Source organism: Zootoca vivipara, chromosome 1 (genome assembly GCF_965207765.1).
Source record: "Zootoca vivipara chromosome 1, rZooViv2.hap1.1, whole genome shotgun sequence".
Classification (NCBI taxonomy): Eukaryota; Metazoa; Chordata; class Lepidosauria; order Squamata; family Lacertidae; genus Zootoca; species Zootoca vivipara.
Window position 1 is genome coordinate 15,894,212 of NC_142582.1, and position 12,332 is coordinate 15,906,543.

Here is a 12,332-nt window from a genome sequence, read left to right on the forward strand (position 1 = left end):
TTACGTATGAGCCACTTTTTGACTCTCAACCATTAACTAGTGTTACATTCCCAAAAACTCAATAGAAAGCATCTCACATGCTCTTTACCTCTTGCCTTGAAAATCCATTATTGGTATGGGGTAATGTTCTCTATAGGGTGCATCTGGGTCCAACAGTTGAGCGAGGTGATTTGCTGCACATGTATGCATTTCGTCATAGGCAGCCTACAATTAATGTTAAAAACAACAGACCCTATTTATGCTTGCAAAGCCTTTAAAACTTCCTGTATCAAGGCTAAGCACTGCTTTAAGTAGTTAAAGCATCTTGTCAATTTTAAGTAAAATATGCAGGCTCAAAATCTGCTAAGAGCTGAGAAGAGCTGAAAAACCCAGTGGGTAGAGAAACACAAGTTCAAATCCTGTCTGGGCACATGGTGGAAACAGGTTTTTGGTTTCATAGAATCAAAGAATCAAAGTTATTTGACTTCCAACCCATAACATGTGAGGTTACAGTTCTACAACAGTACATGCGGATTTTCTTCAAAGTAAATGCTCTTTAAAATAAAATAATACAGATAAAAATAAATGTATTCTCTTGTAAAATACATTTTCTTGAAACAAATCAGAACTGAAGGGTGGCATAAAACTAAATTTTGCTCAGACTCATTGGCATTCATGAACACGACTAAGTTAGATCTATTACAGGGGTTCCCAACAAGATTTTCTCGAGGACCCCTCATCGAGCCGCTATTGTGACAAGGACCCCCATTAATTCCTAATCCTAAAATTAAAAAGTGAGAGCCAAATTAAGAGTCTTTTTATAAGAGTCCAGGGAGGAGGGAGGGGAATGGAGAAGACAGGGTACCTGCGCAGTAGCGCACAAATGAAGCCGACGCGCGCAAAGCATCTTGGGGAGGTGAGCGTTAGTAGAATGTGCGCGCTGCCTCTTTGCAAAACAGTAGTGTTTGTAAGGGACCCAGGTGGCGCTGTGGTTAAATCACTGAGCCTAGGGCTTGCTGATCAGAAGGTCGGCGGTTCGAATCCCTGTGACGGGGTGAGCTCCCGTTGCTTGGTCCCAGCTCCTGCCAACCTAGCAGTTCGAAAGCACGTCAAAATGCAAGTGGATAAATAGGAACCGCTACAGCGGGAAGGTAAACGGCGTTTCCATGTGCTGCTCTGGTTTGCCAGAAGCGGCTTTGTCACGCTGGCCACATGACCTGGAAGCTATACGCCGGCTCCCTCGGCCAATAATGCGAGATGAGCGTGCAACCCCAGAGTCAGTCATGACTGGACCTAATGGTCAGGGGTCCCTTTACCTTTAGTGTTTGTAAAGCGCCACCTAACGGCATACAGCAGAACTACTGCCTCATCTAATTCTAGTTTTGCGCTAGACTCTGCTCATGCAGGAAGCGGCCAAAACAAAAAATCTGTTATCATACGAAATATATTTAATATATTTTTTATTCTAATAGCATCTTGCGGACCCCTCTGGCATAGCTCGCGGACCCCTGGGGGTCCCCGGACCACCTGTTGGGAACCACTGATCTATTACTTTCAATGGATCTGCTCTGAGTAAAAGGAAGTTGACAATTGCCCCTACAATTTACCCTTCATGGTGTCATTTAATAATTATTTATGCACTTCAAATATTTTTATACTGCCTTTGCTTGAGAATGATACCAGGGGAGTTTACAATGCTGATATTAAAAGCAATTAATTACAATAATAATAATAAACTAAAAAAATTCCTTCCAGTAGCACCTTAGAGACCAACTAAGTTTGTCATTGATATGAGCTTTCATGTGCATGCACACTTCTTCAGATACCAACTAAAAAGCTAGTAGACCAAAACAAAAACAAAAAAAACAACTAGCAGACAAAACTAAAAAAAAAACCTAGCAAAAAAACCTAGCAGACAAAATGGTAATCAGATCTAAAAGGTTTTAAATGCTTAAAGAGTCCCTTCAAATCTCTGAGAGGGTTTTTTGTTTGTTTTTTGTTTAATGCCTAAAAGAATGTAAAGTTGCTACCAGGAAAGGATGTGCATGTTTTCCATCATGGTGCCACCACCACAAAAGGCCCTTCTCTACTTGCCATATGCCTAAATATAACAAGGAAGGTGCAGAGAAATGGGCCTTGGTGGATTACTTCAAAGTACAGGCAGTTTGATATAGGAGAAGCTGCTCCTTTCACCCATCCTATGTGATAATAATAATAATAATAATAATAATAATTTATTTATACTCCTGGGTAATGCAACTCTAGAGAGGCACTCTTCTTCCGTCCTATTTGAGTATCCAGCTTCAACTGGCAGTAATTTTTACATGTACCATTGCACACCACACTGGCCCCTCTGCATGCATTGAGGGAAGGCCCCCGCAAGAATCATAATTTTATTGTTTATATGCCGCCCATCTGCCTGGGTTGCCCCAGCCACTCTAGGCAGCTCCCAACAAAGTATTAAGAGCACAATAAAACATCAACCATTAAAAACCTTCCCTAAACAGAGCTGCCATCGGATGTCTTCTAAAAAGTTGTATACAGTAGTTATTTATTTCTTGACATCTGATGGGAGGGCGTTCCATAGGGTGGGTGCCACTACCAAGAAGGCCCTCTGCCTGGTTCCCTGTAACCTCACAACTCGCAGTGAGGGAATCGCCAGAAGGCCCTTGGAGTTGGACCTCAGTGTCCGGGCAGAATGATGGGGGTGGAGACTCTCCTTCAGGTATACTTAAAAGGCAGCACTAGTACTTTCAAGTGGGTTCCAAAGTGAATTAGCAACTAGCCGAACCGTTCTGACATTTTTCTGAGGTACAATCTGAACAAGAAAGTACGAAGGGAAGCATCCAAACCAGCTTCAAAGGCGGCCCCAGATGGAACAGTTTACAGGGCGTAGATGGCCTGTCTTCTGGAGAGGTTGTAGCTGCTGAACCAGACCAAGCTAGTGGTAGGAAGAGTTTCTGTGGTAAGGGGACTTAAGGCGGTGTCCATGCTACATCTTTAAAGCACATTTGAAGCAGATTCTTTCCCTCAAAGAATTCTGAGCACCGTAGCTTTACCTGTCACAGATGTACATTTCCCAGCAAATCTTAACATTATCTACAGTGCCCAGAATTCTTTTGAGGGAGACTCTGCTTCGAATGAGCTTTAAAAGGTATAGTGTGTATGCAGTCTTCATGAGCTTCCTTTGACAAAGGAGACATCCCAAACTGTAAAGCTGAACCTTCTGTGGGAGCAAATTATTATTTTCCAGAGCATGGGGAATGTAATCCCCCCACCCCCAAGCTGTAAATCCCCAACCCCAACAATCTCTCCTTATCGCAAACTAAATTATTTTGAAAATGCCAATTTAGTACCCTAATCTCATCTGAAAGGTCTTCAACTGAAGGAGTACCGACATCATATTCAATGCCACCGTGGAGATGGAAATACCGATTCTGGGCGTATACAAAATGCTGGCACTTAAAATCTGGTCCGAACAAAATTGGAGGCAGTTCACGTTCCGTTTTGACTTTGTCGTCTACAAAAAGGAAGAACTGGGTTTTAACACAGAGGCAAAGGCAGCTGCCACTGCTCTCATCGAATGACATGAATGAATGACATTACTATTAATATAAAATTATATGCCCAAACTTTACGCAGCACTTTCAAAAATGCAGATTTCCCGTAGTTTCATCACATAAAAAGGATTGCTTGGTGTCAAAAGAGTACACTATGGCTCCATCTTCAACACCATAGCTGCCAAGTTTTCCCTTTTCTCGCGAGGAAGCCTATTCAGCATAAGGGAAAATCCCTTAAAATAAGGGATAACTTGGCAGCTATGTTCAACACACATTTAAAGCACCTGTTATACCACTTTAAACAGTCATGGCCTCCCCAGATTCAAAAAATTCCTGGAAACTGTAGTTCGTTAAGGGTGCTGAGAGTTTTTAGGATATCTCTATCCCCCTCACGGAGCTACAGTTGTAAGAGTTCCCTGGGAAGAGAAGTTGATTGTTAAACCACTCTGTATCTCCGTGAGCGGAACGTGGGTCTCCTCACATCAAAACCCTTCACAAACTACAGTTCTGATTATTCTTTGGGGAAAACCATGGCTATCTGAAATGAAATAATACTGCTTTAAAGGTATGGTGGAGATAGACCCATAGTGTACTCTTCTGACACTTTTTTCAGGATTAAGAAGTAGTTTCAGTTCTAGTTCATGAGGAACAAATTCCATGGTGACTGGTTCTCTTTTATTTCCTTTATTAATTCTTGCTACAAGGAACCCCAATCATTTGGAGGGGGTCTGGTGCCTTAATTTTAGCAGACCTTCCAAGTGTCCCTATTTTCCAGGGACAGTCCCGGAGTTACAGAAGCATTCCCAGTTTCTGATCTGATCCCGGAATGTCCTGCTTTTCCTTAAAGGTAAAGGGACCCCTGACCATCAGGTCCAGTCGTGACCGACTCTGGGGTTACGGCGCTCATATCGCGTTATTGGCCGAGAGAGCCAGTGTACAGCTTCCAGGCCATGTGGCCAGTATGACAAAGCCGCTTCTGGCGAACCAGAGCAGCACACGAAAACATTGTTTACCTTCCCACTGTACTAGCGATACCTATTTATCTACTTGCACTTTGATGTGCTTTCGGACTGCTAGGTTGGCAGGAGCTGGGACCAAGCAACAGGAACTCACCCTGTGGTGGGGATTCGAACCACTGGCCTTCTGATTGGCAAGCCTTAGGCTCTTTTCCTTAGGATGTCCCTATTGCCATCAGAGAAATGTTTGAGGATCTGGAGTTATCCAGCCCCTGAGCTATCTGAAGGCAGCCCCGTATGGGGAAGGGGTTTTTTATGTTTAATGTTTTATTATATTTTTATACACGTTGGAAGCCGCCCAGAGTGACTGGAGCAAGGCAGTGAGATGGGTGGGGTATAATAATAATTTATTATTTATACCCCGCCCATCTGGCTGGGTTTCCCCAGCCACTCTGGGCAGCTCCCAACTGAATGTTAAAAACACAATACAGCATTAAACATTAAAAACTTCCCTAACAGGCTGCCTTCAGATGTCTTTTAAAAGTAAGACAGTTGCTTATTTCCTTGGCATCTGATTGGAGGGCGTTCCACAGGGCGGGCGCCATTACCGAGAAGGCCCTCTGCCTGGTTCCCTGCAACCTCACTTCTTGCAGTGAGGGAACCGCCAGAAGGCCCTGATGGGAGGGCGTTCCACAGGGTGGGTGCCACTAACGAGAAGGCCCTCTGCCTGGTTAATAAATAGTAGAATTATTATTATTATGGAATAAGACGTCCCTGTTTTTATCAGAGAAATGTTGGAGGGTACGTTTCAGGTGCATTGCCTCTCGTATGCTTTTGTAAACACAAAGTTTTGTTTGTTTTAGTCTATTGCAGGGTATACAAGCATGTCATGTCGATTGCCTGGTTTTCTGTTTTTGTTTACTAAGCGTTCCTTGCATTTTTGCTTTCTTTTCTTTTTCTTTCTAGTTCTCAATGAGCTGTTAAACCTGAATCAGGACTGTACCATTTTAGACTACACAGTGGTACCTCGGGTTAAGAACTTAATGCGTTCTGGAGATCCGTTCTTAACCTGAAACTGTTCTTAACCTGAGGTACCACTTTAGCTAACGGGGCCTCCTGCTGGTGCCACGCCGCCGCCAGGTGATTTCTGTTCTCATACTGAAGCAAAGTTCTTAACCCAGGGTACTATTTCTGGGTTAGCGGAACATGAAGTGCCTGTAACCTGAAGCGTCTGTAACCCAAGGTACCACTGTACTGGTAAGGGGCTCGTATGATTGTTCTTACATATATGGTCTATATCTTGTTCCTGGATTAAAAGCAATCTCTCAGCAAAAGGATAGAACAGGGGTCAGCAAACTTTTTCAGCAGGGGGCTGGCCCACTGTCCCTCAGACCTTGTTAGGGGCCAGACTATATTTTGAAAAAAATATATGAATGAATTCCTATGCCCCACAAATAACCCAGAGATGCATTTTAAATAAAAGGACACATTCTACTCATGTAAAAACACCAGGCAGCCCCCACAAATAACCCAGAGATGCATTTTAAATAAAAGAACACATTCTACTCATGTAAAAACATGCTGATTCCTGGACCGTCTGCGGGCCGGATTGAGAAGGCGATTGGGCCACATCCGGCCCCCGGGCCTTAGTTTGGGGACCCTGGGATAGAACATAGTCTTACCTGAATATGGCTGAAGAAGCCGATTTAAATTCGGGATTTTATTTTTCCTTTTCAAATTGATAAAAAATGGAATAAGAAAACTCATTAGCTTTAGATATGCTATGTTTTTCCGGATCTCGACCTTTTTCTCTAGGTATTTCTTCACAAGTTTTTGTTGAAGAGCTAGCCTCTGCTGCAGCCTCTGATATCCATGCATATCGAGGCGGTCCTCAGTCATCCTTATCGCATTACAAAGGTTGTATGCTGCATCAAACTTGAACACATTTTCATACTGCTGAACCTCTGTGGTGGCAAAAGTCAACTTAAGAAATATGTAGTCCGCAAACTGCATGAAGAATGCTTTTTCCTCTGGGCTGTTAGGGTCATACGTTGGGTCTTCATTCAAGTTTTCCTCATAGATTCCTTGGAAATCTGGTTCTTTTGAAATATCTATTAGACCTATAGCATACATATGTACACAAAAAGATAAATAAATATCTGAACTAAAAACAGATCAGTTAAAATACAGATATTCCCTGTCCTACATGGATAAGGACCAGACGGTGAAGTCCAGTCAAAGGCGACTATGGGGTTGCGGCGCTCATCTCGCTTTCAGACAGAGTCGGCGTTTGTCCACAGACAGCTTTCCGGGCCATGTGGGCAGCAGGACTAAACCGCTTCTGACGCAACAGGACACCGTGACAGAAACCAAAGCGCACGGAAACGCTGTTTACCTTCCCACCACAGTGGTACCTACTTATCTACTAGCACTGGCGAGCTTTCGAACTGCTAGGTAGTCAGGAGCTGGGACAGAGCAACGGGAGCTCACTCCATTGCGGGGATTCAAACCACCGACCTTTTGATTGGCAAGCCCAAGAGGCTCAGTGGTTTAGGCCACAGCGCCACCCACATACATTTTTACCTACATGTATGTATATGTATATACACACACGCACACACACAAATGAAACAACTGTAATTAGTATATAAAAAAATCTAACAAATACAAGTTTACAGAAGTGGGTTTTTACATCATACAGAATAACCTTGCATGTCAAGAGAACCCCTTTCAGGCATGTCAAACCTGCGGCCCTCCAGATGTTTTGGCCTACAACTCCCATGATCCCTAGCTAGCAGGACCAGTGGTTGGGGAAGATGGGAATTGTAGTCCAAAACATCTGGAGGGCCGCAGGTTTGACATGCCTGCGGCTTACTTTATTTTTTGTCAGGGCTTTTTTTCAGCCGGAACTCACCAGAACTCAGTTCCGGCACCTCTCAGGTGGGCGCCATTGCCGTTATAAGAGAGCAAGGGAGGCATTCATGGGGAGCTCTGGAACCTCTCTTTCAAGAAAAATGGTGCTGATTTTCGTCAAGGGGAAATTTGGGAACTATTAAATGCCCGTTGACTTCTGTTTTAAAGAATGCAGGCACCCAAATTTAGCAAGCAGCATTCCAAGGCACCCTTTGGTGGTTGTTGCCAATGCAGATAAGAATCTGGATGCTCCTTATCTGTGCCACAAGGCTAATAACCAGTATGAGTAGGTACAATTTCTCAATGTTAAACCCAAACTGCGAGGATTTGCAAAGAAAAAGCTCAACAACTTTGGGCAAAAAATCTTTAGGCAGCAACTTTTTTGTCTGGGTTTTGGATTTTCACCTCTTGAAATATGGCAAACCTATCTTACCAGCTTGACAGAACTCTGCACACGCAGTTCTTTCTGTTTGAGGAATGCCGTCTGCGTCAATATCCATGCTAGAACGCCACAGTTCAGAGAATCTGATGCGTTTTTCTTTGGGCATGTATGCCCCATGCCACAAGGCTTTCAGCATGTAATCCACGGCGATCAACATTTGTCCGATTCGTGTGTCAAAGTACGCTGGAGGGAGGGAGCAAGAAGTACTTTGGTCGTAATTAGCATCCAAACTGATGGACGGAATTTGGTTCAGACAGTAAATCCCAACAGACAACTCTCTAATGATCTGATGGATTTCCCTGCAGTCCAACTCTAAGTCGGGCTCCACGGGTGTTAGAAAAATAGCTGTTGGGACATTTATACTTTTCATTTGCCTCAAGAGCCCAGTGGGGAGGTCCAAAGTTTGGCGCAAGTTATCTTTGGTTGCCAACCAGCTACAAAATGAAGTGGTCAGTAGTTCCTGAAGCTCGCTTCGCTCGTACTTCTCGAAGAAGGCACTGGCGTTTCTCTGCGCAGCTAGGTGAGCTAAATAAGTTGCCTCATCTGCTAGCTCATTCCTAAGCACTTGCTTTTTTAGTGGTCTCAGCATCATATTGCCTCTTTTTCTGTTCTATTGTTTCCTAAATACGTTAAAAAAAGAGGGAGAGAGAATACAATATGTAATGCACATGAGTTAATCAAGTGGCTTATGGGTTGTTGGAACAGAAATATTCCTATTAAGATAGGACTAAAACACAGAACCTGAGTAGTATATTCCTTAACCTTTAACAAGGCACTTTTCCGAGCACAATTCAAAGTGTTGGTGTTGACCTTTAAAGCCCTAAACTGCCTCGGGCCTGTATGCCTGAAGGAGTGTCTCCACCTCCATCGTTCAGCCCGGACACTGAGGTCCAGCTCCGAGGGCCGTCTTGGCAGTTCCCTCATTGAGAGATGTGAAGCTACAGGAAACCAGGCAGAGGGCCTTCTTGGTAGTGGCACTCACCCTGTGGAACATCCTCCCATCAAGGAGGTAGATAACTATACAACTTTTTAAAAGACATCTGAAGGCAGCCCTATTTAGGGAAGGTTTTTAATGACTGACCTTTTTTATGCTTTTAATCAGGGCCGTCTTACCCAAAGGCGCTAGGGGTGCGGGGCACCTGGGCACCAGGCTCTCAGGGGTGCCAGGCCGAGAGTCCAGGGCCCGAGAGATGAGTCTGGGGAAGAGCCTGCCCGTCAGTCGGAGCACCGCGACAGGCTTTTCTGCTGTGGACGGCTCTGCGAGACACTGAGGGAGCCGGCCTGCTCCGCCTTCCTGCACGCCTGGGACTGAGCAACCGGGGTGTGGGTGTGTGCTCCAGGTGGATCTTTGCACCCCGGCACCGCATATGCTTAAGACAGCCCGGCTTTTAATACTTGGGAGCTGCCCAGAGTGGCTGGGGCAACCCAGTCAGATGGGTGGCATATAAACAATAAAATTATGATTATTGCATGCAGAGGGGCCAGTGTGGTGTGCAATGGTACATGTAGAAATTAATGCCAGGTGAAGCTGGACACTCAAACAGGACTAGAAAATGGCTCTCTAGAGGCCCTGTTCAGGGAGGCTTTTAATGTTTAATAGATTATTGTGTTTTATTTTTCTGTTGGAAGCCGCCCAGAGTGGCTAGGGAAACCCAGCCAGATGGGCGGGGTATAAATAATAAATTATTATTATTATTATTATTATTATTATTATTATTATTATTATTATTTCTTTACTCAGCTTTGGCCCCACCTTATTTCTGTGATTGTAAGATTTTTTTAAAAAAACAAACTAACCTGTTTTTAATATTTAAATTTTAATATTTAATATTGCCTTTTAATTGCCGTAATCTGCACTGGGGGCTTAGGGTGGGTAGCAGGCAATAAGTAAATAAATAATAGAAGTTTGCAATAACTAAGCAATTTCTTATGGGACAAGAAAGTCCCCTTAGATATCCTGCCCTGACTAGGGTTGCCATATGTCCAGATTTGGGATTTGGCCGTCAGAAGCTGCATCCAGGCGGAAATCACTGAAAATGTCCTGGAAAATCTGGACGTAAGGCAACTGCCATGTTGGTATTGTAGATTTTGGCAAACTTTCATAAAAATAACTCAAAAATCTCAATAACTTGGGGCAAAACTTTAAAAAAAGCTAAACAACTTTGCACCCCCTCCAAAAATTACCTCAACAACTATGACAATCCTAGCCCTGACACCATTTTGAATTGGGCCCTTATGAAAGCTACCACAATAATATTATCATTTCTATTTAAGCATGACCTGAAAAGTAAGGGTAAGGGGCAAGTCTACTTGGTTACTGTTTCATTTTCTTTTTTAACTACCCACACTGGAACATGAAGGTATTGAAAAGCCTAAAGGGGGAAAACCGCCTGCAATCTTGAACACCCATTCTAAACTGTATGTTTTCTGGATTGCGGGATGTGGGTTTAGAGGGGGAGAGAAAATGGAAGGCTGCCGTAGTTAAGAGAGAAAGGGCAAGAGAGAAAGCATCACCAGAAAAATGCTTTTCCAAATCCAGGCAGTGCATTCAAAAGACAAGCCTGTGCAGGTACCACAGCCAGAAACTGTGAGGCCTTGTCTCTTGACCCAGGTCTAGGGAGCACCACCCACTTTTGTATCCCTCAGCTGTTCTGTAGTAGACAGTGTGGGAAGGGAGGCTGCTGACTAGATGTGGTAGCCATGGAAACCAAAGAACAATGAGGGAAGTCAACTGTGAGGGAAGTGGGATGGAGTCAGTAAAAAGACTGCGGGTGGGCAATTTCCACCTTTTCAGTGGGGGCAGACAGCTCTTCAGTGGACCCAGACAACGTTGGTTGTATTATGTGCTGTTTCTGAGTGTCCCTTCCACAGTTCAGTATGAAATAAGTATTCTAAGAACTTCACTGTGCTTGTTTGTCTGCATCCGATGGGATTTCTGACTCTGAAAGGCTGCCCCCTTCCCTATTTCACACCAAACAGCTCACCTTTCCAAATAAAGAGGGATATCGTGGCCACCCTAGAACTTTCCGTGGCCTAATCTAGGCAGCCTAGTCCAGGCATAGGCAAACTCGGCCCTCCAGATGTTTTGGGACTACAACTCCCATCATCCCTAGCTAACAGGAACAGTGGGTCAGGGATGAAGGGAATTGTAGTCTCAAAACATCTGGAGGGCCGAGTTTGCCTGTGCCTGGCCTAGTCAGTATTTATACTTCAAATTCTTAGTGGTTCTGTCAACAAATGCACAGCTGTTGTTAGCAAGCTGAAAAATGACTCCCAAGAAATGAAAATCAGAGGAGACACGCGCTTTCGGCAAGGAGCCATCCAGCTCATCCCAGACAGAAAAGCAAATTTCCTTCATCCTCAAGGCATTCCTTCCTATTTCACCTCCTGTGTTGCAATCCGTTCTGCAAAACAGCTCCAGATCTGCCATTTAAAAATATTAAGAACTTCGGGTCAGCATGTTCCATGAGCAGTTTTACAACCATTAATTTTATTACGACCAACAAATCTCTTCAGATTACTTACTTACAACCATTCCACCATTTAAAGAGAAAGGTCTCTGCAATCAGGAGTAATCTTGATTTCATTTCAGGATCCCCTCTCCTCCAAAATAGATTATTTCTATGGTATGTTAACAGTATCTTTTAATTCTTGAATTCAAGATTGCATTCATCTGCACAAAAAAGGTTGTGATCTGTTTCATGTTATTCCCAAGGCCCACACAGCGCTGGAATTTGTAGTGAATTTGGGTTAGCTAGTAGGTTACTTCTCGAATTAGTTACTACAGTGGAATTCTTAACTCTGCTTTCAGTTGCCTTTCTGCTGCTCTTCAAACATCAGTTGCATAATTTTCTTCCAGCTCAAGCGGGGAGTTTAGGGATAAGTGTGGGTCAAACAACCTGGAAAGAGATTTTGGCACTTGATCACTGTTGCAACAGTAATTTATTATCCACATCGAACAATACGATGACTGCAGCAAACCTTTGCTGAAGTATTCATTTTAGTGAGGTTTACTTGGCATCTGAACCAGTTTTGTTGACATTTACATCAACATCTCTGCCAGCAATTGCACCCTATGCTTATTTCAGGTGCAGCTGCAGTACTGATCTACCCAATAAAAATGCACTCTGATCTCGGACCACCACACCATCCTTCCCCTCGCTTATGCAAACTGGCGGGAGCAATACAGCAAGCAGCTATGATGTCCTTGAGAAGAGAAAGAAGATGGGACTGCCCCTCATCAGACTCTTCTCCTCTAGCGCCCCTGAGGGCGGCTGCCCAAATTTACGGGCAGTATTCTTTAGAAAAGATGCTAAGCAATTTTGGTCCTGTTGGAAAATTCAGCACACCTGCTCTATAGGCTTCTTTACACAGGTACATGCTGCTTCTACACTCATATTTATGCCAGTGGTTTTCATAAGTGATTTTTATTTGATTTTACAAGTGTAAATTTATAACAATATCAAATACTCAAATTTAGAG

General features: G+C 43.7%; 1 protein-coding gene and 1 pseudogene across 1 annotated transcript in view; both read right to left on the reverse strand.

The window, feature by feature from the left end:
• ANKAR (ankyrin and armadillo repeat containing) overlaps positions 1-8,439 on the reverse strand; it is a 38,418-nt gene extending 29,979 nt beyond the window's left edge. The window contains exons 1-4 of the mRNA XM_035132059.3: positions 7,842-8,439; positions 6,178-6,615; positions 3,336-3,499; positions 89-204 (exon numbers count right to left, since the gene is read on the reverse strand). Of these exons, the coding sequence (XP_034987950.2) occupies positions 89-204; positions 3,336-3,499; positions 6,178-6,615; positions 7,842-8,439 (1,316 nt within the window). The remainder of the gene's footprint in view (positions 1-88; positions 205-3,335; positions 3,500-6,177; positions 6,616-7,841) is intronic.
• Positions 8,440-11,189: 2,750 nt separating this feature from the next.
• LOC148687486 (isopentenyl-diphosphate Delta-isomerase 1 pseudogene) lies at positions 11,190-12,247 on the reverse strand (annotated as a pseudogene).
• Between the last annotated feature and the right edge of the window lie 85 nt (positions 12,248-12,332).